The sequence below is a fragment of the Chiloscyllium plagiosum genome, chromosome 5 (assembly GCF_004010195.1).
Source record: "Chiloscyllium plagiosum isolate BGI_BamShark_2017 chromosome 5, ASM401019v2, whole genome shotgun sequence".
NCBI classification, from domain to species: Eukaryota; Metazoa; Chordata; class Chondrichthyes; order Orectolobiformes; family Hemiscylliidae; genus Chiloscyllium; species Chiloscyllium plagiosum.
Window position 1 is genome coordinate 116,538,243 of NC_057714.1, and position 27,860 is coordinate 116,566,102.

The following is a 27,860-nucleotide window of genomic DNA, read 5'->3' on the forward strand; positions in this document are numbered from 1 at the left end:
GTGATCAGAAATATAGTGATCCCTCCCTTATTCTTCTGGGACAGGGAATTTCACATTGTTCCGACTAAAGATAATTCTGATCTCAATCCTGAGTGATATTCTCCCTCTTATTCTAAAATTATGCCTCTTGGTTCCAGAATCCCTGTCCAGGAGGAAGTATTTTGTAGAGAAAGAAATAGGAAAAGACTTAGGAAAAGAAAACAAAAGTGTTGGACATGATGTGAAGTTGTTGAAGTGACTGCTGGGAAGACCCCTCACTGCCCGGGGGGGGGGGGGAGGAGGAGGAGGAGGAAGAGCTGCTGCTATTGGACATGATGTGAAGTTGTTGAAGTGAGTGCTGCGAAGGCTGGCAAGTCCTCTCACTGAGGGGGAGCTGCTGCTTTTCCTCCAGCTTGTACCTGACTTCACAGGAAGCACACATATCGACAAACGTGAGCACCGGACAAGACCGTGTAAAGAAACAGCAAGCAGCCTAAGGTCATGGTCATGCCAGTCTCCCAGTCCGTTTGCACTGTCTAATATGGGAAATAAGCTGAACACAGCATAGCAGATTGAAAGTAGCACAGGTAACTCCCAGCCTCAGCTGGAAGGAGTGTGTGTGGCCTTGGACAGTGAGGGGCATAAAAGGACAGGCATTCCATCTTCCGAGAGTTCGATAAAGACATGACAGAACAGGTATCTCAATTCGCCTTTATTCTTCAGTAAGTTTGCAAAAACTCAGCAGTCTTTAGATCTTGTTAAAAGCAGCAATATCAACGCTTTGCACCTGAAAAAGAAAGAAAAGTTTCTGATTAGAAGAGCCAGTCACACCAACTTACCGCCAGGCTGCTAGGGCAATACAGCACTGGGGTAAAATGTGCAGATGCGAACCCCAGATTAGATTTATCATGCAAATGCCAGAAGTAGGAACATGGTAATGGGGAACAAGAGCGTTGTGTCAGCATAGAGTCCAGAGGACATCGCTGGGCTGCAGCTCCCTGGAGGATGGGAGATGGAACATGTTCAAGGACATATCACAGTTGGGTGGATAGGGCCCTGAATCAACCCTCTGAGACATTCACAGTCCCACCAGAGGGTCTGGTGTTGAGGCAAGGCTGGCATTAACTGCCCATCTCTGGTATCCTCAACCTGGTGGTGTTGGCTGCTTTCTATGATTTGTGCAATGCAGCTATTCTGAGCGGGCCATTAGGGAAGGAATTCTGTAATCATGGCCCAAGGATATCGAAGAAATAGCTGATTTATAGCCTGCTTTGGAGAACATGTGAGGGAAGTGATGTGAGGGAGACACTCCATCCTACCATGACAATTCTAACTGACCCAGCGGCAGCAATGTTTCGAGCTCCCTCAGCCCCCCACCACAGCCAGCGTTACAGTTCAATACTCACGTAATCCTCAAACTTGGTGATTTCTTCCTCCAGCAGATCTGTGCCAACCTTGTCGTCCTCCACCACACACTGGATCTGGAGCTTCTTGATGCCATACCCGACAGGGACGAGTTTGGAGGCTCCCCACACCAAGCCATCCATCTGGATAGTCCGCACACACTCCTCCAGCTTCACCATGTCTGTCTCGTCGTCCCACTGCAGAGAACAGGCCCGCACCTCACTCCGGTGACACTTCAAATCACACTCCCAGAAAAACAACATTGACTGTCCAAAACAGCTGCTCTTGTCTGAACGTGTCCATCTACCATCTCAGTTGCGCAGCAGCCCTCACTGACGTCACTGGTCTGCCCCACCCCACCCCCTGCAGGGAGCCAAATGCCCATCTGTCTGTCATAAACCTAGTTTCAGTCCAGGCAAGAGCTGGATTTCCTGTATGGGCTGTGACTGGGAAGTTAAGCTTAATTGTACATCCATGTTTCCTGCCAACATCACTAATGTCGACTGTGTATACTAAATTGTATGCCTCACTGTGTCTAAGTACCTTACGATCTGTTTGTCCTTGTTGCTACGATTTGCCATTACTGCTTGCAAAACAAAACTTTTAATGTACTTAGGTACACGTGACTAGCATCAATCAAATCAAAATTGCAATTGGGGCCGAGGAATCTCCTTGGGACTGCATCACATCTCCATTACTTTATTAATAAAATTTCAATTGAAATCCATGCTCCCCCACCGTTTAAGCTATGAAAACGTTAAACAATATCGGAACAAATACGGATTCCTAAGAAATGCTTTTAAATGAACAGAAATTACAAAAGAGACTTCGGTAAAGTTTTAAAAGGCTAGAAATAAAAATAAGCTCTATAAAACCAGAAAATGACTTGCCTGCTGCTCCTGGTTTAATTTCTGGGATTACATCTTGGACAGTGTACACACTAGAAAATGATGCTTTTTTTGGGGAATGGGAGTCTGTGAAATCAGGTCAAGGTGAGATTCAGAGGTGGAGATCAAATGACCAATAGACTTCTGATGAAGGGAATTACATGTTTCTGAGTGGAGGTATGCAGATTTGACCCAGAAATACTTACAACTGCAAACAGGATGGAGTAAGGGAGTGAGTGGTGGTGAAAGATTGTGAAGAGATCAGAATATTGTGGAGAGATCCCCAGAGCCTACTTCAGGATATCACTTGGTAACATAGCCAGCTTCACTCCCATTCATAACATGAACTGTTCATTCAACTATATCACAAAGGGATGCCTTCTTTATAAAATTAGGCAGAGTGAGTGGGGAGAAACTGTTCCCACTCATTGAAGGTAACAGACAAAAGAAGCAACTAGGGGCTGAGGTCTCCATGGAGGCATAGGGGGACATTTGTGAGAATGCAAAGATGATCTTGATTTGTAATAGGACCCATGCCACGCAGCTAAAGATTCTGCATTGGATCCATCTGGCCCCAGACCATGTCTCAAAGTTTAAGCTGGGAGCACCCCGTTTAGTCCTAAATTTAAGATAAACACCGGTACTCTCACTCATTGTTTATGGAATTGCCACAGGCTCCATACCTATTGGAGTTCTGTAGCAGGGATTACAGAGAGGGTCTTCAGGGCCAAGTTTAAGATGGACTGAATCGCTCCTCTCCTGGGCCTACCCAATATTCCCTCTTTGGATGCTCATGGGGAAAACTTTTTAATATCCTCACTTTCCACACTAGGAAAAATATTTTAATATGTTGGGTTTCTGAAAACCCCCCAGACCTGTTGGGTTGGTACAGGCTTATCATGGAACATATCCCTCTGGATTTTTTTATGAGCATAGTTCATCAGAAAACAGAAAATTTTTAAGTAATATGGCAGCCCTTTCTGGACTACTTGGATGCAGATTTATCTGTCATTTTAACTAGCTAATTTCGTGTAGCTATGACTTAGTGTACTTGATGTCCTTGAAGGAAGAATTGAGTACTTTGTGTGACCTCTTGGAGGTCGAGAGCTAGTGTTTTGTTGTGCTGAACTGTTCATTAACTACCTTCACTGATTTGTGTATTTTGCACATGGGTTTAGTAGTGTTTCAGTTGTACTGTTCATGCTTTTTTTTCTTTTTGTTGTTATATGTATATAGAATAAGGTTCTCTGGTGTTGTAATTTCTTTTTGAATGGTTTTGTAAAGAAAGAAAAGTTTAATAAAATTCTGTTTAAAAAAAACAACAAAAGAAGCAATAGCAACATGAGAAATGATTTTCATGCAGTGTGGTTAGAGTCTGGAATGCACTCCTGGACACAGCTTTAATGGTGATATCCAAAAGGGAAGGTTAAAGGAGGAACATGCAGGGTTACGGGAAGAAGACAGGCGAGTGACATGAAATGAATCGCTCATTGGGAGAACTACTGGCCTCCTTCTGAGCCACAATTCCAACGTTTTAAAAATTTCAAGTCTTGATTTGACAGAATCTGATAGCACAGAAGGTAGGCAATTAGCAATGTGCCTGAACCAGTTTCTTGAAAGAGTTTCTCAATCACTGTCCTCCTTTTCATGGAGAGATTGTATTGTGCGCTGAGTGTTATTAATCGATTTGCTTCCGATCCACATTACAACAACCCGCAGTGCAAAGTTTAGTAACCTTTTGTCAACCTGCTGTGCTCTCCAGCAGTTTTTGTTTCAAGTTTCCCATAGCCAGAGCTCTGTGTTTATTACAATATTCATTCTGCCTCTGCTGCTTTTGTCAATATCCTTCAATTTGTTTTCCTCTGGTTACCAACTCCTTGGTTAGTAAAACATTCACTCTGTGTACACTATGTTAGTTAGTTGGAAGGACATGGGATGAAGTGCACTGTGCGCGCGCGCGTGTGTGTGTGTGTGCAGGCATGCGTGTGCGTGTGTGTGGGAGAGGGGATGTTGGATTGGCTGAAGGGAGGATCACTTACTGGTTTCACATCCAGGAGGATGGAGGACTTGGCGATGACGGCAGGTTTCTTAGATTTCTTCTCTGCGTACTGACGTAAGCGTTCCTCACGGACCCTATCCTTTTCTGCCTTCTCATCATCATCACTGCTTCCGAAGAGATCAATGTCATCTTGATCATCATCGTCATCTTCATTCTTCTTAACCTCGGGCTTCGTTGTGCTGGGCTTTACACGCAAGTGGAATGGCCACAGGTTTATTGACAAAATTCAGTACATAGCAAGACAGGAGAAAGTCTACCAACTTCACACTGAGACTTATACAAAACCAATAAACTGGCCAGTGAGAGGCAGCAACCGCAAGTTATGAGGTAGGGTCAGGAAAATATAGGGTGGGGTAGCATGGAGAAACCATGACAGTGTCAAGGGGTGGTGGTGAAGACAGTGAATGAGACAGCAAGCTTCAAACTGTGTCAAAGGTTTGCTGAACATTTTATACCCATTCCAGAGAACAGATGGCCTGTGTTAACATCTCACCTGTAAACTCTGCCAGTGCCACACTCCTTCAGCACCTGTCTCAGCCCTAAATCAGAGGGTCTGCAGCCTACAGTTCTGAAGCTGCAGGATTATATTAGAATGTGGAATATTCCTTATTGTCATTATGAGTTGACATCTATAGCACTGTCAGGTTATTTACTGAACTCTTCCCCATTCACTGTGCGTCTCGACATTTCCCTCAATAAATCCCTCGCTCCGCTAATCTCCCCATTTTCAGGTCACCACCCCTGCTACTCCAACTTTATTCCCCAATTAAATGTCCACAACCAAAACTCTCCTATTTACAGGGACTCACTGATAATTTCCCCCCCCCCTTGTTTTCTCCTAAATTATTCACAATCCCTGAAGCATAATGGAATTTTGTGGAAAGGTAACCCTTTCCACAGTTTTCCTAAAGGTTCTGTGCATATAGTCACCACATGAAGCACATGGACAGAGTCAGACATAGTCCTACATGATGCTCACCATGGTGGAATAGCACACTGACATTCAGGCTGCCAGGTGAGATACTGAATCCATTCTCCTACACTGGGTCCAGCCCATGTTCTGGGGCAGTGGGGGTTAAGAGAGAGATAGAGAAGAGGGGAGGAAGAGCAGAAGGTAAGAAGATTTACCTTGTTGTGTTGGGCTTGTGGGCAGATTGCAGGCTGTGTCCTGACCAAAGATTTCTCCAACGTGGACACACGGGCTTCCAACTTTGACATTGCCAACCGCAGGTCTTCCACCACTAACAGGGAGCGAAGAGGAAATGCATCAAGTGCAACACACCCACAGGCATATACTGGGAACATAGAACATTACAGCACAGTACAGGCCCTGTGAAAATAACCTGATGCCCATCTAACCTAGACCGTTCCATTATTATCCATATGTATGTTGAATGCCCATTTAAATGCCCTTAACATCGGCGAGTCTACTACTGTTATAGGCAGGCCGTTCCAAACTCCTACTACTCTGAGTGAAGAAACTACCCTAATATCTGTCCTAAATCTATCACCTCTCAATTTAAAGCTATGTCCCCTTGTGTTAGCCTTCACCATCCAAGGAAAAAGACTCTCACTGTCCACCCTATCTAGCCCTCTGATTATCTTATATGTCTCGATTAAGTCACTTCTCAACCTTCTTCTGTCCAAATAAAAAACAGCCTCTGGTCCCTCAGCCTTTCCTCATAAGACCTTCCTTCCATACCAGGCAACAACTAGTAAATCTCCTCTGAACCCTTTCCAAAGCTTCCACATCCTGCCTATAATGCAGTGACCAGAACTGTACACAATACTCCAGGTGCGGCCTTACCGGTGTTTTGTACAGTTGAAGGATGACCTTGTGGCTCGGAAATTCAAACCCCTACCAACAAATGCCAACACACCATATGCGTTCTTAACAACCCCTATCAACCTGGGTGGCAACTTTCAGAGATTTATGCACCTGGACACCAAGATCTCTCCGTTCATCTACACTGCCAAGAACTTTGCCATCAGCCCAGTACTCTGTATTCCTGTTATTTCTTCCGAAGTGAACTACCTCACACTTTTCCACATTAAACTTCATTTGCCACTTCTCAGCACAGCTCTGCAACTTATCTATGTCCCTTTGTAACCCACAACATCCTTCGGCACTATCCACCCAACTCTGCCTACCTTAGTGTCATCCGCAAATTTACTGACCCATCCTTCTATGTCCACATCCAGATCATTTATAAAAATGACAAACAGCAGTGGCTCCAAAACAGATCGTTGCAGCACACCACTGGTAACTGAGTTCCAGGGTGAACATTTCCCATCAACCACCACCCTCTGTCTTCTTTCAGTTAACCAATTTCTGACCCAAACCGCTAAATCACCTTCAATCCCGAAACTCCGTATTTTGTGCAATAGCCTACTGTATGGAAAATTATCAACCACCTTACCTTCATCTACTTGTTTTGTCACCTTCTCGAAGAACTCAATAAGGTTTGTGAGGAACGACCTACGCTTCACAAAACCGTGTTGACTATCCCAATTCAAATTATTCCTTTCCAGATGATTATAAATCCTACCTCTTATAACCTTTTCCAACACCTTATTAACAACCAAAATAAGGCTCACTGGCCGATAATTACCAGGGTTGTCCCAACTCCTCTTCTTAGACATTTGCTAGCCTCCAGCCTTCTGGCACTACTCCTATCGACAATGATGACGTAAAGATCGAAGCCAAAGCCTCTGCACTCTCCTCCCTGGCTTCCCAGAGAATCCGAAGATAAATCCCATCTCACCCGGGATCTTATCTATTTTCATATCTTCCAAAATTGCTAAAACCTTCACTTTGTCAACCTCAATCCCATCTAATCTTGTAGCCTGTATCTCAGTGTGCTCACTAACATTGCCTTTTTCCAATGTGAATACTGACGAAAAGTATTCATTAAGCACTTCTCCTATGTCCTCAGATTCCACACACAACTTTCCAATACTATCTTTGATTGGCCCTAATCTTACTCTAGTCCTTCTTTTATTTCTGATATACCTATAGAAAAGCAGTGCATCTCCTGTTACCCAGGGAAAATAGCTCCTCCTTGGGGAGTACGGCAGATTGGTGGGTTTTTGAAAATGTATTGATTTTGGTCTTGTGTGAAGTAAAGGCTACATCGTGGACCACAGCAGTGGAGACTAAGTACCAAATAAACCTATTTCAAACTTTCTTGGGCCATGAGGTGGATGCTTTTCAGGAGTTGACTATGGTTAGCAGGAAAACATTGGCTAAAGGGCCTGGTCCAGTGAGAATTCAGACAGATAACGAAAGCAGTAAAAATGTGGATGATTTGTTCAAGTTTCTATTGGACTGGAGAACAAATGAAGTTAAGTCAAATAAACTCTGCTCTTTCTGAACACCAGAATAGACACTCAAGTTGCTCAACCTCTGATCATATAACCCCAAATAAAAAGCAATCTATTGCAGATACTGGAAATCTGGGACCAGCACAAAGAGGATGGTGGAGAAACTCAGCAGGTCTGGCAGCATCTGTGGAGAAAAAAAAAAAGAGTAAACCTTTGGAGTCCAGCATGACTTGCTCAGAACTCAGTTCTGAACAGAGTTCTCAGGTGGACTGCAGCGGTTCAAAGCAGCAACTCACCATCACCTTCTCAAGGGCAACTAGGGATGGGCAATAAATGCTGGACCAGGCAGCAACGCTCACATTTAATCAGATACAACCTGTTTTGTCATCACTATCCTTTCCATCTAGATAGTGATGGAACAGAGATTTAGTTCCAAGTCACAATGGGATGGCTCACAGGAAACTTCACTAGCTTTTGGTGCCATGTCTTTCCCAAACGATAGACACCTTCAAGTTATCATCTTGATTATTCCACAACAAATCCCAAGGCACAGCTTGAACAGCAACAAATGGATTGCTCACAATATTCTGGCCAATGCAAGAGCATGTGGCTGAATCACTAACACAATGCAGATAGCTCAGATAGGAGTGACATATCTCCACATCACTCTCTTCTCCTTTTACAGTCACAGCACACTGACCAAACTGACGAAAGAAACTCCCACTTACCCTGGTGCAAGCTCTGATTCTCCTTCTCTAGGCTGATGACCCGGGCACACATCTCGATATCTGAACATTGCACAGCACTCTGAGGAAAGAGCACACAGGAATTAGCCTTACACGCACATGTAGAGAGAGTGTGTGTGTGTGTGTGTGTGTATATATATATATATATATGTGTGTGTGTGTGTGAGTGAGAGAGTGACAGAGACACATGTTCAAATAGCAGCAAGTGAACCCATTCTTCCTTCAGCCCTCCTCCCCATTTGGCAAGTGGTCGAGTGACAGTAGGTGTTCTGATTAATGATAAACTGCAAAATCAGAGTCTTACCAAATGGGTGCAACAGAAAGAGAAACCAGGACTCCCCTGGAAATGAACAGAAAGCACTCTCTCTCATACATACATACTCAGGGCAAGCAAAGAAAGGAAACCCCGAATGCCCACACATTTGCTGATTCATGCATTTGTTATGAAATTTCTTTTAAGGGATAACTGATCAATAAAAAAAAAGCTAGTTGAATGCTCAGTGCATCAGGGGCTTTTCACTCCAGGTTAGAAAGAGCCATGAAGCTTGACTCCATGCCAATGTGTTGTTACAGGTCTGAGAAGCTCCCTGAGGTCACTATTTGATTCCATTCCAACCAGACTAAATGGACTTTGCAGTAATGCATGGGTTCAGGGCAGATAGTTCTCCCACTCCCATGACTGAATACTGGGCTGTATGTAGATCCACATTCCTTTATTGGGAATAGAGAGAGCTGCTCGGAGGTAAACACTGGGAATAGGGAAACAGGAACTGCCCCATGGTCCAAACTCAATAAGCACTGGTGAGAAAGTACAGTCATTTCAGGGGGAAGCAGAACCTCAGTGCAGAAATCCATTCGTCATGTACAGCACCTCTCACTGTATGGTAAAGCTGAGGACAAGGATTCATGTAGGTGATCCCCAAGGGAGAGTGCAATATAACAAGCAGGATGTTTCAAATGTCACCTGGGACAGAACATTCAGTTCTATGCACCACACCTTATTAAGGTTCTTTTGGCCTTGGAAGTGGGGGCAACACAGATTCATCAGCACGCTCAGGCTCAAAGAGGGTAAAGGGCAGCCCCGACTTGAATATGGAAGGCCAAACTGTGAATGGCATGAAGCTGGCAGACAGCAATCACGAACTGTTACAGGCCAACTTGCAGATTCACTCCGATGGGGCTTACCATGACACTGGGCAGCACCCGTGTCTGAAAGCTTACTGAGAGACAGGGTGCTGTGAATGAAAAAAAAAACTGAACCTGGCTATGGTGGGCATTTAAATGCTTCCCTTAGCAGGACACACCACCAGACAAACTAGAAATGTGCGGCTCAGCTCTGCATGCAGCAAGTGTGAAAAAGCCACATTTTATGTCATTAAAGAAAAGGCAAATTTGAAGAATCGCTCAACTACAACCCACCCCCAAACCAAAAAAGCTGCAGCACTGTACTTACATTCTGATGACTTACAAGCAAGACATTCTTCTCAGGAAACAAAAACAAGCAACAGAGCTTTAGTGCTGTGTCAGCAGACATTATTAAAACTCTTTGTTTCAATTCCCATGCATCTACAAAAAACTGGAAACAACTCAGGAACAGCATAGCCCTTTTCCATGAGAAATAGTGGGTATTTTATGGAGGTGAGTGTAACGTGGAAGCTCACGAAGGTGAAAGGATATTATGATTCAGTGATCAGCACTTTACACTCCAGTGTTAATTATAGTCCAGCACAGAAGAGATCAACACCCCAAAGTGCACATGCGTGCGCACACACACACACACACACACACACGGATGGATTGTGATAACACTGGAGAGGAGAAATACACAGATATAGTCTCATCTTTGTTCATAAGACAAGAGAACCAAGACAAATATACAATGCACAGGTCAACTCAACGCACTCCAAAATGTAAGATGGTGTAATTTAGTAAGTTTACAAACAGCAATACAGGTAATGGGTTTTAGTGAAGTTAGTGATGTGCTGGGAGAGGTCAGCATGCCACCCAGAATCCACACTGGTGTTGCCATGGAATCTCACGTGGCTTGAAGTTGGATCGACGTTATCCTGGATTGTTTCTTTGGGATTATCACTGGCCTCCCAAGTGGATTGGATCTGATTATGAAAATACATTCACACACTGTACTGTGGTGGTCTCAAAACACCGCCATAAGGTACCAACTTTATCTCCACGCAGACTAAAACACACAGATTCACATTACACTAACTCAGCACTTTAAGACAGGAACCCAAATCAGCCTTATTTTTTTTTTGCTACTTTTGGGCTGTTTTCATGAATTTGCTCAACAGTATGGTCCAGTTTAACAGTGTGATACCCATTTAATTGTCACTAACCTTGGTGTCAATTCAGTGACTTTTTAAAACCCTGATCTGGGGGTCAGTTTCATTTACTCCCTTCAGTGCACTTTGATTCCCTATTCTTTCATGGGAGATAGTCTTTTTTTTAAATTGAGAAAAGCCCCCTCTTTAAACAAGCACCAAAGCTTCTAGTGATCTGAACGGGCAGTTCTCATTCCCACTGCTTTAAGATGCTTCAGAACACAGTCAAGTTGAAGCAGAATTTTCACATCAATTTATTTATGAAATTCAAATTGCCAACCTCGGCTGAACCATCCAGGGAGAGTGGGGATATGCCTGACCAGAGTGTGAATATTTACTCTGGCATGCATGAACTTGAGTGGTCACTCTCCAAACTCAATTCTAATACGAACACCTAATGTGGCAGCCATCTTTCACAGATATGCACAGAAATATTTGGGAGGGGGGAGGTGGAAGAGAATAATCCCCAATTCCCTACTCCCTCACATCCTCACCTGTCCCCATTCCTCAATCGGGATTTGTGATACTGAGCTCCACATTCTGACCACTCTCAGTGTAAACAGGCTTCTCTGAAATTCCCTATTAGATTTCTTGGTGACTTTCTGATACTGATAGCCGTTAGATACACTTTTCCTCACAAGAGGAAACATTCTCTCTGTATCCACTCAATCAAAACCTTGCTTAATTTTCAAAAACCTCCAGCATCCCAGACTGGAAAGTGTTTTAAAAAACTCTCCAGTGCTTCTATATTTCTTTGTAATAAGGCAATCAGAGTTATACACAGTATTCCAGATGAAGTCTTGCCAAAGATCAATGCAAATTTGGCAAAACGTTTTACATTTCATTCATACAAATACTTGTTTTAGTGGCGTCAGGTATTGTGCACATCATTTTTGAGAGATTAGCTGCACTTACTTAACTAGAGTGATCCTGAGAACACTGCACTAGATGTTCAGTGTACAGAGAGTTAAACCAGCTAACTGAAACAAAAACAGTCCCATCTAGTGTTCTCTCAGCTGCATCAGGAGAAATTAAAATGTACACGTGCAACACATGCACATCTAATTCAGATCATCAGGGAATTCTGTACAATTCAGTCCAGCCCAAGGAACTAGCAAGAAGTGCAAACCAGCTTCTGTAAGGAGTAGATCATGCTTACTGACGCTGACCGAATTCTACATACGAACTAAGTCGGATTTCTCCTTCTGGAATTCGGAGTTAATAACTATTCAAATTGATATGAATAGAAGTCTAGAATAAAGATGACTGACTCTTCTCACCCTCCAGTTCCCTCACCACCATCCCAAACAATTACACAAACTATAGCTGTTAGAGGGTTATGGGTGATTTAACAATTTTCCAAGATATTAAGAAAAGCTAGGGTTCAGCTCTTTGCACAGTTGAGAATGAGGGAACGTGGCCTAAAAATTAGAGTCAGATCTTCCAGTAGTGAAACTAGGAACAAATAGCATCAGACTCTGGGTCAATAGATCAAGATTGATGGCATTCTGTTAACCTATGGGTAAAGAAGGATATTCTGTTTCCGCTAGTTGGTATGTCAGTAACTAGGGGTCACAACTTCAAGTCTGTCAGCAAGAGAGCCAGGAGTGAGAAGAGAAGATACCTCTTTACTAGAGAGCTGATAGGATTTGGAATGCACTGCCTGGGAGAAAGGCGAAGGTGGATTTCACAGGAGGGTTCAAAAGAGAGCTGGATATATATTTGTAAGTGAAGAAGTTAGAGGGCTACAGAGAGAGAGCTGGCAAGTGGGACTAACTGAGTAGCACTTTGGGAGGCAGTACAGACACAATGGTCAGATGGCCTCCTTCTGTACTATAACATTTTATGCTTTTATTCTATATAAGATTAAGGCATTTAGGGACAAAGTTGGATATATGGAACTTTATTGCATATCAGAGCTCAGCGAGTCACAGAACAGTCTCAGGGGCTCAATAATCTCCTCCTGTGGAATCCAGGTCCTGTATCTTCCACGAATCACATCATTAGCTTCCCTCCACCCACAGCAAAGATCAGATACAATAGGCATTACCCTTGGTTACAGAGAACAGAATCAAAAGCAAACTGCCTATTTTATACTATTACTCAGTTGGAGAGTTACACAGGATAATGATGGCTGCATTTATTTCAACAATATAGTAAGTAGCTACCAACGGGTTAAAAGGGACAAATAGGCCTGTCTTCTGTCATTTCTTATACCAGGAATTTAATGAATCAGCTGAATGTGACTTTATTTACAATTTGTTAAGTCAATCCTAAAGTTTCATTCAGACTTAATTGAAAGTTAATTTTGGTAATTAGCTATTTAGTTAAATTATGCTGCTTTATTACTGTCACATATTTAAGAAAGTTCTTTTTGTTAAAATACCCAATTCTATTCTTAGTCATGACGGGAAAAGACACCAACTTGCGCAGACATTTTAAACAGAATGCAGAGCAAAAACAATTTAAACCATTGCCTAGCTTTCAAACAGTTTACTGTCATTTTTTGGGAAATTCTTTATGTACAGCTAAACGGGCATCTCAAGTCTGCGGCCAGCTACGAGGAGCAGGTACTCACTCCGGCCAGTGACTTCTGGATATTCTCCCTGGCTCTGGCAATGTCTCGAAGGATGTTACTCGCTCCATTCTCCTAGGCAGTGCAGAAAAAATTGAGTCAACAGCTTGATCTCTGGTCAAACGACAGCAGAAATAAAAAGAAAAATCTGTGGGTTATAATCACTGGTTCAGGAAGAAAATTGCAAACCAGTAAAAATGCAAGAAACAGGTAAACTTAGTGGACCCCCAGTCAACCAATAGGAAGGATGGATAGAGACGCACATCCAACCCATAAGGCAGTGATTTCGTTGCCAGAGAGTAGCTAGACTCTAGCTGGGTTAGTCCTCCTCCAATTTTCTACGTTTACAGAAAGAGTGTGGGCCGTAGAGAAAAAGGACAGCCTCGCCAAACAGTAGTCGGAATAAAATTACAATTTATTTGTAGAAGTCAATTCTCCTATCCCACCCAAATTTCATTCATCATCCAACAACTGAGATAAAGAGAATGATCAGAACAAACAGCATCAGCATTCAGAAACAGAGACCCTGCAGGCAAAATGGAGCACTAACATTTCTGTCATGTGCTATTTAAAGCTCTATCCCATAATTAATAACATTTACAAGTGTAAGGAGTGCGTTTCTATGCACCAATGCACTTTTTAAAACATGCATTCTGACAATCTGAAATGCACTGCCTCAGAGTGGTGTAAGTGTAACTTTCAAAAGGAAATTTCAAAGATAATGGCAACGCACAGTCAGTTGCGCAATACCAAAATACTGCTCTTGCTGGAAATCTTGTGTCAACGTTGGACACCAGAAACTGAGATTTACAATTATCATGTTATCATGTGCAATGGCTTTTGGTGTGGCGGAATGGATTAGAAAATTCCAATTCACAGAGAATGCTGGAAAAATTCTGGCAGCGTCTATGGAGAGAAAACACAAGTGAACGCTTCCAATATGACTCTTCTTCAGAACTATTTCTTCATAACTCATAGCATTAACTCTGTTTCTCTCTTCCAGATCTGCAGAGTTCCTCCAGCATTCTGTGCATTTGTTTCAAAAGTCAGCAGTGTATTGGGCAACAAGCAATGGAGGTAAGTCTTACTGGATAGTTCTTTCAAAGAGCCAACATAGTTAGGTCAGGCCGAATGGCCTCCATTTGTGCTCTTCCATTCTATATTTCTACAAGATGACTACTGATGGCTGTTGAGTTTCTACAGCACAGATTGAAGGGCTATTAGAAGCAAACGCATCAGGTGGCTCCCTCTCTACCTTTATCCATTGTCTCTCACTCTGGCTTGTGATTTGGCACTGGAGACTCCCCTGCACCCTGACCCAGTGGTACGCTTTGTCCACTACTTAGTCATACCCAACAAAGTGAGACATCGAACAGGGCCCACTTCAACTTCCTTCTCTCACCTAAAACCGACGGGAGCTGAGGGAGTAACTCCACCTCCAGGGGCTAACACTGGGGGGAATCAATTTCAGAATGCCTGAATGATCTTAAGATCAGTATAACATGCTAGGGAGTTCTCAAATATATTTTCATACAATTACACCAGTTTCCTGCTAGCTTAAATTTACTCCAAATACCTCCAAACAAATTATCAGCAAATTCAGCAATTAAGATTTAGATGATTCAGTAAGAACCAAGAAAATGGTAAACGACGGGGAGGTGTGGCATTGTTAATAATGGACAGTATTACGGTGCAGAAAGGATATTTGAGGACTCATCTACTGAGATAGTATGGGCTGAGGTTAGAAACAGGAAAGGAGAGGTCACCCTATTGGGAGTTTTCTATAAGCCTCCAAATAGATTCAGAGACATAGAGGAAATGATAAGATTATTCGATAAGAGCGAGAGTGACAGGGTAGTTATTATGGGGGGGGGTTTAACTTTTCAAATACTTACTAGGAATACTATAGTTTGAGTACTTTAGATGGGTCAGTTTTTGTCCAATGAGTGCAGGAGAGTTTCCTGACAGAACGTAGACAAGCCAACAAGGAGTGAGGCCACACTGGATTTGGTACTGGGTAACGAACCTGGCCAGATGTTAGATTTGGAGGTAGGTGAGCACTTTGTTGATAATGACCACAATTCGGTTATGTTTACTTTAGCGATGGAAAGAGAAATGTATATACTACAGGGCAAGAGTTATAAGCTGGGGGAAAGACGACTATGGTGCAACTAGGCAAGACTTAGGATGCATAGGATGGGGAAGGAAACTGCAGGAGATGGGCGAAATTGAAATGTGGAGCTTATTCAAGAAACAGCCACTGCGTGTCCTTGATAAGTATGTACCTGTCAGGCAGGGAGGTAGTTGTCAAGTGAGGGAGCAGTGGTTTACTAAAGAAGTTGAATCTCATGTCAAGAGAAAAAAGAAGGCTTATGTTAGGATGAGATGTGAAGGCTCAGTTGGGGGCGCTTGAGAGTTACAAGTTAGCTAGGAAAGCCCTTAAGAGAGAGAGAAGCGAAGTCAGGAGGGGACATGAAAAGTCGTGGCACATAGGATCAAGGAAAACCCAAAGACTTTCTATAGGTATATAAGCAATAAAAGAATGACTAGAATAAGACTAGGGCCAATCAAGGAAAGTAATAGGAAGTTGTGCATTGAGGCAGAGGAGATGGGAAAGCGCTACATTAATAGTTTTTGTCATTATTCACACTGGAAAAAAATGATATTGTCAAGAAGAATACAGAGATACAAGCTTCGAGAATAGGTGGGATTGAGGTGCACAAGGAGGTGTTTGCAATTCTGGAATGTGTAAAAATAGATAAGTCCCCTGGGTTGGATGGGATTTATCCTAAGATTCTCTGGGAAGCCAGTAAGGAGACTGCCAAGCCTTTGGCTTTGATCTTGATATCAACTTGTCTACAGGAATAATGCTAGAAGACTGGAGGATAGCAAATGTTGTTTCCTTGTACAATTATTTCCCGGAAATAATGATTCATTTCCACATTAAGAACCCAGTCTTCGAAGGCAGGATCAAAAAAGTCAAGCTTCCCAAATAACAGCATAACACTTAATCCCCCCAACTTTCAGACAACCGTTGCAAGCAAATTTCTTCAAGATCATATTTTTCTCTATCATCACCACTGAAAAGTGGCAGCCGGCATCCTGTCACCGAGTCACCCTTTACTTACACGTGCATAGTATTTGACACTGGGTCGAGCCTGCTTAGAACTAGCTTTCAGGGTCAACAGAATCTCTGACATGCCTGTTTTTTAAAATTTTTTTTCCTCCTCAGTAGAAAGACACCAACAGCAATAAATAACATACACTGACTGTGGGGTTCCAGGTTGTCCAACATCAGTCCCCTCTCCTCTTTAAAAAGAAAAAAGTGGAGAGTCCTTCATTCACAGATTCAGCTCCCTCAGAGCCAGCTCTCAGAATACATAGAATGGCTAACACTTTTTTTGAAAAATTGAAGGGGAGTGCACGGATTTAAATCAAAATAGAGTTAGAGGGGGTGGGGAGTTGGTTGTAGTACACTCCATTCCCTGCAGTGCCCACCTTTCCCTGAAAATCATGAGGGTATTCATGCATGTTTATTTCTGTCAGCCAGGGCTCCCTGATTGGACCAGATTGACAGCCCAATCAGGGAACTCATTCTATGAGGTCTTCCTGGCTGACCTCATTACAATCACTACAATTGTGTGTTAGACAGTTAGGGCAACAAGGTACAACCAAGTTAATCTTCAGCAGCCTGTTATAATCAGCCAGTACTGCCAAAACAACAGCCTCTATTCCAACACTTGCTCTGTGGTATGAGGAACATTGCAGTGGCAAAGATAGAATTTGGTATCAAGATTAAACAGAAGTTACCAGTTACTTTTGAGGATATGGGTGTAATGTTCCTCACAAACTGGACAGCTTTGTCACATTAGCTCAAAGATAAGGGACTGCAGGAGAGTCCAAACATTAGCACCGTACAATTTATAGGTGCGAATCACAGAGAAAAGTGAGACTTTAGGTTTGAATTCAAAGGAACTTTCATGTTTCTCCAGAAGATGAACAGAATGAGTAGTCTAAGTAAAAAGAAGACAGGATTGTGTTTTGGACACTCTTGATTAAGTGCTGCTTGTCACAAACCTAACAAAATGCTGCTGCAAAATCCATCAATCTGATCATGGGTGATATGGTCCTGGGGCTCTGTGACAGTCAGGACTCCCAGCTGTCTGACAGCACACTGAAAAATTTCTGATGTTCCCTAATTAAACTTCTGTCTCCTCCTTTGAAAATCTACCTCTCTGACTAATCTTTTGATCACCTGCCCTGATGTCTCACTTTGTGTCTCAATATTCAAACACTCTGTTATCTAAGCATTGTAGGATGATTATTAAGTGCTATTAAATACAAATTCTTGATGTTTTACATCAAAAAGGTTCCGGCTGTTGGAATCTATTAGGGTGACTGCATCAATGTAGTCAGACCTGCCGGGGATGAAAAGAAAGCTTTGATCGGAAACAAGTAGTAGTAGTAAATAGGGGGAAGGACAGCAGAACATGCAGCACCTGACAGGAAAAACATAAGGAGTTACAAGCTAAAGCTATCAAGCAGTTCATCTTCAGCCACTGACTGATGTTCTGTGCATGCTTCTGTTTTCAATCAAAACAGCCACATTTTGATACTGACTTTTAAACAATGGAAGGTCATGTGGATCAGGATCTCAAAGTCAACTCTTAAAATGGAAAACACGATCCACTGACAGCAGTGGTTCGAGAAGGCAGCTCACTACCACCTCCTACTGGGCAACTAGGGACGGGCAATAAATGCTGGCCAGCTAGTAATGCCCATGCCCTTTGAGTGAATAAAAAAAAGCAAAACCGTCACTACTTGAAGGGTTAATAATGTCTGATTAAACAAGTTACACAACACAAGGGGTTAACACTAATGCTTTGTAACGTACCTGCTTGGCTGGTGAATTCTGTACTTTGTCGGAGACTGGGCAGTTCAGTTTAATGTAGTATTGCGTCTCGGCATCATCATACTTGTATTTATCGAACCAGATATTTTCCTCTGCAAGGAAGTTAACTGCCATGTTCCTGTAAGGTAGGAAGGCAGACATTAGGCACAATTAGACACAGTAGTTCACAGTACAGTAAAGAGATACCATTCATAACATTTACACAACACATCACTATCAACAGACTGGAAGATGGCAGCTCAATTGGAGGGGTCAGGCGGCAGGAATTTGCACTTTGTCTTACCTCTCGATGTTGCCTAAAACAGATTTGTTGTTCCCCCGATGCACTGTATAATAACTAAGGGAGTAAGTAATTATAACATATTTAATGCACAATTACACAACATTTGCCCCTCAACATCAAAACGAAATGGCGGTGAGATGGCATACACAGCTCACTCCATATGGGAGTACCACATCTCTACAGTGAGCTTTATACCAAGTGCAAAGAGGGCACTACAACCTACCAACAATCACCCCATCCTCTCAAGCAGAGGAAAGTCCAACTTAATCTGGCTCTTTATTTGCATGGATTCCATAGAACCTTGTCATGGGTCGGTTTAGCTCAGTTGGCTGGATGGCTGGTTTGCGATGCAAATGGACACTAACAGCGCAGGTTTAAATCCCATGATGATTACCAGGAAGGACTTTCCTACTCAACCTCTCCCCTCACCGGTGGGGTGACAACCCTCGGGCTACATCTCTCTCTAATGAGAGCTCAGCCCTATGGTCTGGTAAGAACGTGGTGACTTTACCTAACACCTACAGCCTACTCCTCTAATCCAACAGGATGCCAAGTCACAGTGGTTCTGCAAGAATGATCATCTCGCTGTGTATCATGTCCGCATATGAATTTTGGCTGTGAGCTATTGAACCATGGGGTGCATCACAGTGCTCTCTTGTGCCCAGGAACTCAATTCAGCTTGGGAGCTGAAAGGACTAACCCTTTCTCACTGTACTGGGTAACTGCTCGGTGGCCCCTCACTCCACGTTTCCCCTTGTAAAGCAGCAGCAAAAAAACTAAACAGTGCCACAAAAGAAATCTGAGAACCATGCAACATGCAATGACAGAAATGAGCAGCAGAAAGCCAACCCTCTAGGCTATCCCCAATAGCCTGTCCAAGGAGTCAGAAAAACCACAGCCTCTATAAAGCCTCCCCACTCTCAGAAAAAAACCACCCTAACATCTACAGCAACACAAGCTGCAGCCAAACACTCCTTTAAAAAAGTGCTCAGTTACTTATTCCTCTCAGCCCGATTAACTGAGGGAGACTGGAACTTGGGAGAAGTGGCTAGCCAGGGAGCATGCTGTTAAAAAGCACTGTTGAATTACAGCATGTTGACTGTGTCTGTTAACAAGACATCAGCCACCTGTGGGAGAAAGGAGTCATTAAGAGATGCTCATTTTAAAATCACCAGGGTGAGTAATTTTAGTTGTTGCAGCTCAGTTGCAGCTTGTGGGAAAAGGTTTAGAGAAATTTACAGACAGTAACAATGAAACTATGCAATATTTAAAGCAATTCACAGAATAAGGAGCAGATTAAAAGGATTCCATTTGATGTGAATGGGATGAAAAAGGAGTGGGGACATTAGAAAGGGAGACTGGGGTAACATTTTGAGCTGGTGTCCTACATCAGAACTTGCTGAAGGCACCATTCAATAAAATATTGATTTTCTATTCCTTGTGTCACATGACAATGGAACTATCTGCTGCCAGGGAGTTTATCATACAGAGCATAGACATTGGGGAGAGTGTGCATGCACAGATGCAGAGAAACAGAATGAGCAAGTATCCACAAACATACCTACCAACCATGGGCAGCATGAGCCCACAGGCTTCACCCATGCAGGGAAGGCCAGAGATGACAGGGATATTAGGAAACAAAAATGTTACTGGGGACAGAAAGCACTGACAAATAACAGGAAGGATAAGGTCAGTTTCAAGGAAACTTACTGTCCTTACCCTCTCTGTCTTAGTCAAGGCTTTTTAAAAATTCATTCATGGGATGTGGGCATTGCTGGCTGGGCTAGCATTTATTAGCCGTCCCTAGTTGCCCTTGAGAAGTGGGGGTGAGATGCTTTCTTGAACTGCTGCCGTCCATGTGCAGCACAATGCCCTTAGGGAGGGAATTCTAGGATTTTGATCTAGCAGTAGTGAAGGAATGGCAATATATTTCCAAGTCAGGATGGTGAGTGGCTTGGAGGGCAACTTGCAGGTAGTGGTGCTCCTATGTTTCTGTTGCCGCTGTCCTTCTAAATGGAAATGGTCATGGGTTTTAACAGGTGCTGTCTGAAGGCTCCAGCCCTACTACCACATGCAGGCACATCAATCAGCAATTCATAAAAACACACCAAAACCCCCTCAACGCAACCGGCGCCAGGGTGAGATTTAAATTCAACATAATAAATCGGGAATTACAAGCTAGCGTTAGTGACAAAGGCAATGAAACCATTGTATAGATCATAAACACCCTCTGATTCATTAATGTCCCTTAGGGAAGGAAATAGATAAATAGATAGATACCCTACAATATGGAAACAGGCCCTTCAGCCCAACAAATCCACACTGATCTTTCGAAAAGCAACTCACCCAGAACCATTCCCCCACCTTGTATTTACCCCTGACTAATGCACCTAACACTACGGGCAATTTAGCATGACCAATTCACCAGGCCTGCACATCTTTGGACTGTGGGAAGAAATCCATGCAGACACGGAGAATGTGCAAACTCCACACAATCGCCCAAGCAGGAATTGAACCCGTGTCCCTGGTGCTGTGAGGCAGCAGCACTATCCACTGAGCCAACATACCACCCTTTTGCCATCTTTACCTGGTTTGGCTGACATGTGACTCCAGATCCATGGCAATATAGTTGACTCAACTGCCCTCTAAACAGTGCATTTTAAGGGCAATTAGGGATACACAACAAACCCTGACATTGTTAGTTACATTCTGGATTAGTGGTGGCTGGAAGAGCACAGCAGTTCAGGCAGCATCCAAGGAGCTTCGAAATCGACGTTTCGGGCAAAAGCCCTTCATCAGGAATAAAGGCAGTGAGCCTGAAGCGTGGAGAGATAAGCTAGAGGAGGGTGGGAGTGGGGAGAAAGTAGCATAGAGTAAATGACCTGGGAGAGGGACTCCCTGAGATTCTTGTAGAGGAGGAAAACTTCTTCAAGGCAGGCATCCTTGCAAGAGGATTCGCAGTAGGGTTAAAATCAACAAGGTAAAAACAATGACTGCAGATGCTGGAAACCAGATTCTGGATTTTACCTCATTGTTAGTTACACCCACACTCCATTGAAAAATGCACCACAGGGCAGGAATGAACATAAAATTAGCGGTACGCAGGTATGAAGGCTACATTAAAAAAACATAAAAAGGTACGGAAATAAACATAGCACTACCAGTAAATTCTTTTCTGCACCCGTCATTATTTTAGAATATAACATGTCAGATCCTTCACCCACATCCAATACAATGGTATATGTAAAACAACTCTGCTTCACCCTCACTGCTCCATTACAGTCAGAGTCCCTGGATCATATCACTCCCTCACAACAAGTTGGAACTTTGTCGTGCACAGACTGGAAACTGGCAACACCCACATTCTAACTCAGAAAATTCATCACCCCACCAATGTGTAAAACTGCCTCTGAATTCTATTACTCCCCCCAATCCCTGTGGGTGGATGCTCATGTGGAGTCCAAAAATGAGTAGTCAGAACATACCAGCCACAAAAATCCACTCAGATCAAGGGTAACAAGATTCGAGTGGGGCTCAGCAAGACTTAACATGGCCCTGATTAACTGGAGGCAGACATGATCCCACCCAAATCCACTTGCCTTCATAGTGCTGGCCCTATTTCATGAGGATTGAGCGAGAGACAAAGCCAAAGCAGATCCAACGCATGCTGAAAGATGGCTCAAAAATCAAAACTAACTTCACAGCTAAAAGAAGGGGAACGGTTAGGAAATATTCAATATGTGTCAAGCCTACTTATCGTGGAGCCTCAGGCAAGGTGGTGCAGGAGCAGCTCTCTCCACTAGTGGCACCTGCAATGGTTCTAGTTTCTGAGGCTGGTCAGCAGCTCTCTGCATTTGAGCCAGATGATAACGTAACTCGGCGGCATCATACATGGGTTTATTAAACCACACCAGCTCACTGTCCTCATGAACAAGGTGATGAGCAGCAGCCAGAGAATCCTCATTTACTGGGGACAGCAAGCAGTGAGAGCCATTGCGATGGGCAGAAGCAAGGCTGGGGGCAGCAGGTCTCTGGCCCTTTGGTTGGGGACAGCCTTCTTTGACCAGGGCTGGGCCACCATGCAGCTTCTCATGGTAGAGTCGCTCAGCATCATCGTACAGCGGCTTTTCCAGCCAAACCTGGAGTGCCAATGGGCAGTGGCTGGCATTTGGGAACATGCCATTGACCAGAGAACTGGGGTCTCGTCCGGTGGGGAAACCGGGAGTGATGGGGGTGGCAGGGGTAGCGCTGATGTAGCCTTCATCTGGAGTTGCCCACAACTTTGGGGTAGTAGTGACCCCAGAGGTTGGGATGGGGAGGGAGCGTGGGATGTCACAGACTCGTGACCGTAGGATGAACAGACGCTCGGCCTCGTCGAAAGTGCTCTTGTTGAGCCAGACACCGTGCACCAGTTGATGCCAGGCAACTAGGGGGCGTGTCTCACGGCTGGGTTTGGCATCCCTGCCAATTGTTTTGGTTGTGGTTATTGTGTCCTTCACTAGCTCTGGACCAGGAATCATAGGAAGCCCGGTCATCTCCAGCTGGTGTGAACGCTCCACCTCTTCTGGCCAGGCACGTTGTGATTGCTTCCTCCGTTGCGTCATTCCCGCCTCTTGTTCCTGCCGACTATCTTCCGTGGCCACAACCCAGGTAGATGGTGCCAACTCAGCGCCCTGGGCAGCCTGTACCACAGCAGAGGCAGCAAAGGCCTGCTGGCCCTCATGGAACAGTCTCTCTGCCTCATCGAACTTGTACTTGTCCATCCATATCGTCTCCAGCAGGTAGGGATGCTTCCTGATCCTCATCGTCTGCAGCGTCCAGTTTAACACAGCAGAAGGGAAAGAGATAACACAGTAAACAAAGAAATAAACAGAGATGGCACACTTCAAATAGTTATTAACAAATGATACAGACTAGGTGAACCAGGCAGGAAAGTCCTGATAGCTTTCAGTTAAACAGCAGAGCCTACATTCAGACGGCCTGTGTTTCAGATATCGCTGCTTTCTGAGGATAACCATATGACCAAATGTAACCTCCTCAATGTATAGCGTAACCAAGTAGCATTTAAAAGAAATCTGGAGATTCTGAGCCTGAGTGATCTGGGAACAGTGTCCTAGTCCCACACTGTAAAGAGTTCTGGATTCCCTTGAGTCGGGGAGGTTAGAAAGCAGGCCCCGTGGCAGAGTGAGGGAACCCGGTGGAGATGAGTAGGGAAACTAGACCACCAGTTAGTACTGTATTGGGGACAGAGGTGCACACAATGAAATTTGCCTGGTCATTAGCTTTGTGCTGGAAGCCACAGGCGTCACTTCAACATGTAGCACACAGCAGCTTCATCAGGGATCAGAGAAAACTTGGCAACCAGTAGGAAAACCAACATCAGGCAGACCCGGCTGCTTGGTTTCCATATAGTCAGTCCGTGCTCTGGGACTGCTTCAGTCACACTTGGTCTAACAGCCAGATGCTGTGAGGGCACATGGTTTAATCTGACAGCAAACTCTGGGCTGCTCAGAGCTACAAGTCTCTACAGGATAAACCCTGCAACACTGGGTGCTTTAGAGAAGACCCCGAAAGGTAGGGAGGGACAGGGAGAGGAGCTGAAAGGATGCTGTATAATGATAGGTACTCACCTTGTTATCCTACAATTGACAGCATTGAAGAAAAAAAAGAGAGAACATTTAAAAAATGATTGCCACAAATACAAACATACAGCATTACAGCTCACTACCTCAAGGACAGATCAAAAAAGCAGTGCCAGCGCCAACTGTTTACTCCCAGGGCTCAACTGGAGTCCCTGCAGGAGTCCCCATTGGCAACGAGAAGAGCGTATGCTCTCCTGATCTGAACTCAGTCTGAGCACTGAAGATAACTTAGCAAGCAGCACTCACACCTAAATCAGAAAGTTTGAGTCTCACTTCTGACCTGACCAACCAATTGATAGAGCTCTGTATTATCCGAGGTGCCATCTTTCCAGTGAGATGTCAAATGAAGGCATCGTTAAAAGATTCTATAATGGGATTTCAACGATCAAGGAAGCACACACACTCAATGTAATTAGAAAAGATCAGCTCCTTGATATATTGATCTTTGCGTGAGCTTGCTGTGTACACTGATTCCTACATTTCTACACTGTAACAGGGACTTCACTTCAAAAACACTTAATTAGCTGTAAACACTTTGGGATATCCTGAGTTCATGAGTGGCACTTATATAAATGCAAGCATACCTCCTGTTTGCTGACTAACAGTACTCTAGTAACACAGACTAATCCACTGTGAGCCCTTTGCATTAGGGAGCAGCAGCTGTACTGGACGTCCACGTTCCCTGGTACCAGTGACACATGCTGGCATCAAACAATCAGACAATTCTCAGTGAGCAAGAACCTCCTGGTCCCACTCCATCACCAACCCGGTCATCAAAACACTCTCCTGTTATATCACAGCTGTCAGCCCCCATTGACAGTATCATAGCTGACAAGTCTGTCAGTCCAACATTGTACTTACAGTTCGATTCAGCTCTCACCATTCTCTGCAAACTCAGGCAAATCTTTCTGAGTTGACCCGTTTTGTATGAGGACTCCCTTGGAATCAACCATAGCCATAAAGTTACTGTCTGCTGACAGACATGCCACCCCTGATGACAACGAACACCCGCGCTCCAAAATACAGAAGTAGACCGTTTAGCCTGTCGAATCACACCTAGAATTAAGTGGAATGTACTTCGCAGGAACAGGCCATTTAGCCCCATAGTTTGCGCTAGTGTTTATTTTCCACACAATCTTCATGTCATTTTGTGTATTCTGTGTAGTGGCCTCAAATAAATCTTCACAGGGCCACGGTGGGAAGCGCTGAAGGTTTGCCTGAATGTAATCAGGATGCAGTCAGAAACTGCAAAAGTTAGCTGCCGCCACGGACCTGAGGCAAACATTGAGACAGTGAGGTTACACTTGTGCAGATTCGGCATTTTAACCCAACCCAACCCTTTTGTACCGATTCTCCGCATTAGGATGAGAAGGAGGTCATTTAGCATAATTGCGTCCTTTTCATTGTCTTGCAAAATACCAATGATCTGTAACCTCAAAACCAGGAGTCACAGCCCGTGCTCACTTTATACTAAAACCAGAGAAACTGTTTCTATTGGTTGATGGCACACAAAATGTGAGGAATATGCAAGGAAGAATCTTCAATGTCACCTCCAAATCCCACGACGAGTTGCAAAAGCAAAAATTCCAAATTATGACAATCACTCAAGGGAAAATAAACCAACAAGGATGGAGCAAGCCAACAGAACCAACGGGATTACTCCAAAGACAGTATGGACTCAATGGGCCAAATGGCCACTGTCTGAGACATAAATACACAATGGCACACCCACAGCTATTCAGCTCATTCCATTCCCTGTCCAGTCCCCACCCAATTGTTTGCCTTTCAAATGTGTTTCCAATTGCTTTATCACAAAGAACTGAAATTAACTTAACTGATTAAAGAAAATATTTTTTAAATCTTCTCAATATCAAGTTTAAAATTAAGAACTAATTGACTATGTATTTGAGGGAGGAAGGTTTAAACGTGTCTCAGTTTTTCCATGCTCCTGACCTTTGCAGCAAAGCGTCTGTGGATTAGGAGGGTCAATGAAATGACCTTATTCACTAATGTCAAGAATAGAATGGTGCTGGAAAAGCACAGCAGGTCAGACAGCATCCAAGGAGCAGGAAAATCGACATTTCGGGCAAAAGCCTTTTATCAGGAATCAAAACCAACACTGTATTGTATAGAATCTTCCAAAAGGCAACCCAGGAAGGTCTAGAGTGGGGAAAGGAGGAATGTAGAGCTCTTGTAGCACACAGTCCCCTACCTCTGAGCCAGTAGGCCCTTGACCATCAGAAATTGGGGCAGAATTAGGCCGTTGGGCCCATCGAGGCTGCTGCGATATTCAATCATGGCTGATGAGTTTTCCCAACCCCATTCTCTTGCCTTCTCCCCATACCATCTGATCCCCATACTAATCGAAAACAAATCTATCTCTGTCTTAAAGGCACTCAGTGACTTGGCCTCCAAGCCTTCTGTGCCAGTGAGTTCCATAGATTTACCATCCAGGGACTGGGAGCTTCCTGTGCCCCACGTGGGCAGTGGACGCTGCAGTTCACAACCGGTGCCTCCAGGGGGCGGATCGCGCGATCTACCCCCGCCCCCCCCACAATCCCGAAAACAAACTCAAACTCTTCATTTTAACGGTCACCCACAGCAGGCACTCCCTTCTTCCCTCTCTCCACTCCCCCCGCCGCCGCGTCCGGGCCTCTCCTCGGTGTAAAGCGGAGTAAGGGCCGCTCTATCGGACACTCACCGCGATGTGTCCCTCACCGCCCAGGGTCCCTGCCTTCACCCAGTGCCGGAAAGACCGCGCCTGCGTACTCGCGGCCCCACCCCCCTACTGAAGAGCATCCGCATGCGCCGGACCGGACTGCACCACCGAGTCCAGCACCTAGGGGAACCCGACGCCCCCACCACCCCCCCGTTATTCGAAGATCAGATGGTATCGTCGCAGTGGGGAATGTGTTCATTCAGTGACAATCCCAGATTTAGGGTTCCTCCTCACTACCCAAGGTCCCAGTGCTTTTCCTGCACTGTACTTCAAAATAAATCTGGTGTCTTATAATCTGGTGTTGTATGATTTTTAACTTTGTCCTCTCAATCTAGCCCATTGCATTGAAAAGTGCTGGAAATCACACCGGTCAGGCAGCATCCATGGAGAGAGGGAGCAAGCTAATGTTTTGAGTCTAGACTGAATTGTATTGAATTGAATTGAATTGAATTTATTGTCACATGTACCGAGGCACAGTGAAAAGCTTTATCTTCTGACCAATACAGGCAGATCACATAGATAAGTAAATAATAGGTAAACAGCAGCAAAAACAAAAACAGAGGTATAGGCGTATGTTAAGAATTTGTGAGTCCATTCAGTGTTCTAACAACAGTAGGGTAGAAACTGTTTCAAAACTGGCTGGTGCGTGTGTTCAGGCTTCTGTACCTTCTCCCTGATGGTAGAGGTTGTAGGATGGATCGTTGAGAATGCTGGCGGCCTTGACAGCGGGCCTGGTAGATGGATTCTATAGGCGGGAGGTTGGCCTTTGTGATTGTCTGGGCTGAGTTCACCACTCTCTGTAACCGTCTCCAATCTTGAATGGTACAGTTGCCATACCAGTGGTGATACATCCAGACAGCATACTCACGATGGTGCACCTATAAAAATTGGTAAGAGTATTCGTCGTCATGCCAAATATCCTCAGCAGCCTGAAGAAAAAGAGACGTTGTTGGGCCTTTGTAACCAGTGAGTCCACATGAAGAGTCCAAGA

The 27,860-nt window shown here is 44.1% G+C and overlaps 1 protein-coding gene across 6 annotated transcripts; it reads right to left on the minus strand.

Annotated features, from left to right (window-relative positions):
• Positions 1 to 676: 676 nt before the first annotated feature.
• On the minus strand, positions 677 to 26,938 carry eef1db (eukaryotic translation elongation factor 1 delta b (guanine nucleotide exchange protein)). 6 transcript variants are annotated; one of them, XM_043690869.1, is made up of 9 exons: positions 26,852 to 26,938; positions 18,208 to 18,343; positions 13,317 to 13,388; positions 10,439 to 10,513; positions 8,382 to 8,460; positions 5,458 to 5,570; positions 4,310 to 4,513; positions 1,386 to 1,580; positions 677 to 766 (listed from the first exon to the last, which is right to left on the minus strand). In XM_043690869.1, the coding sequence occupies exons 2-9, from the start codon at positions 18,337 to 18,339 to the stop codon at positions 728 to 730; spliced, it is 909 nt and encodes a 302-aa protein (XP_043546804.1). In that variant the 5' UTR covers positions 18,340 to 18,343; positions 26,852 to 26,938; the 3' UTR covers positions 677 to 727. The 6 variants fall into 6 exon arrangements, with proteins under 6 accessions (XP_043546804.1, XP_043546798.1, XP_043546800.1 ...); XM_043690863.1 differs by lacking the exon at positions 26,852 to 26,938 and adding an exon at positions 22,262 to 22,976; XM_043690865.1 differs by lacking the exons at positions 13,317 to 13,388; positions 26,852 to 26,938 and adding an exon at positions 22,262 to 22,976.
• Between the last annotated feature and the right edge of the window lie 922 nt (positions 26,939 to 27,860).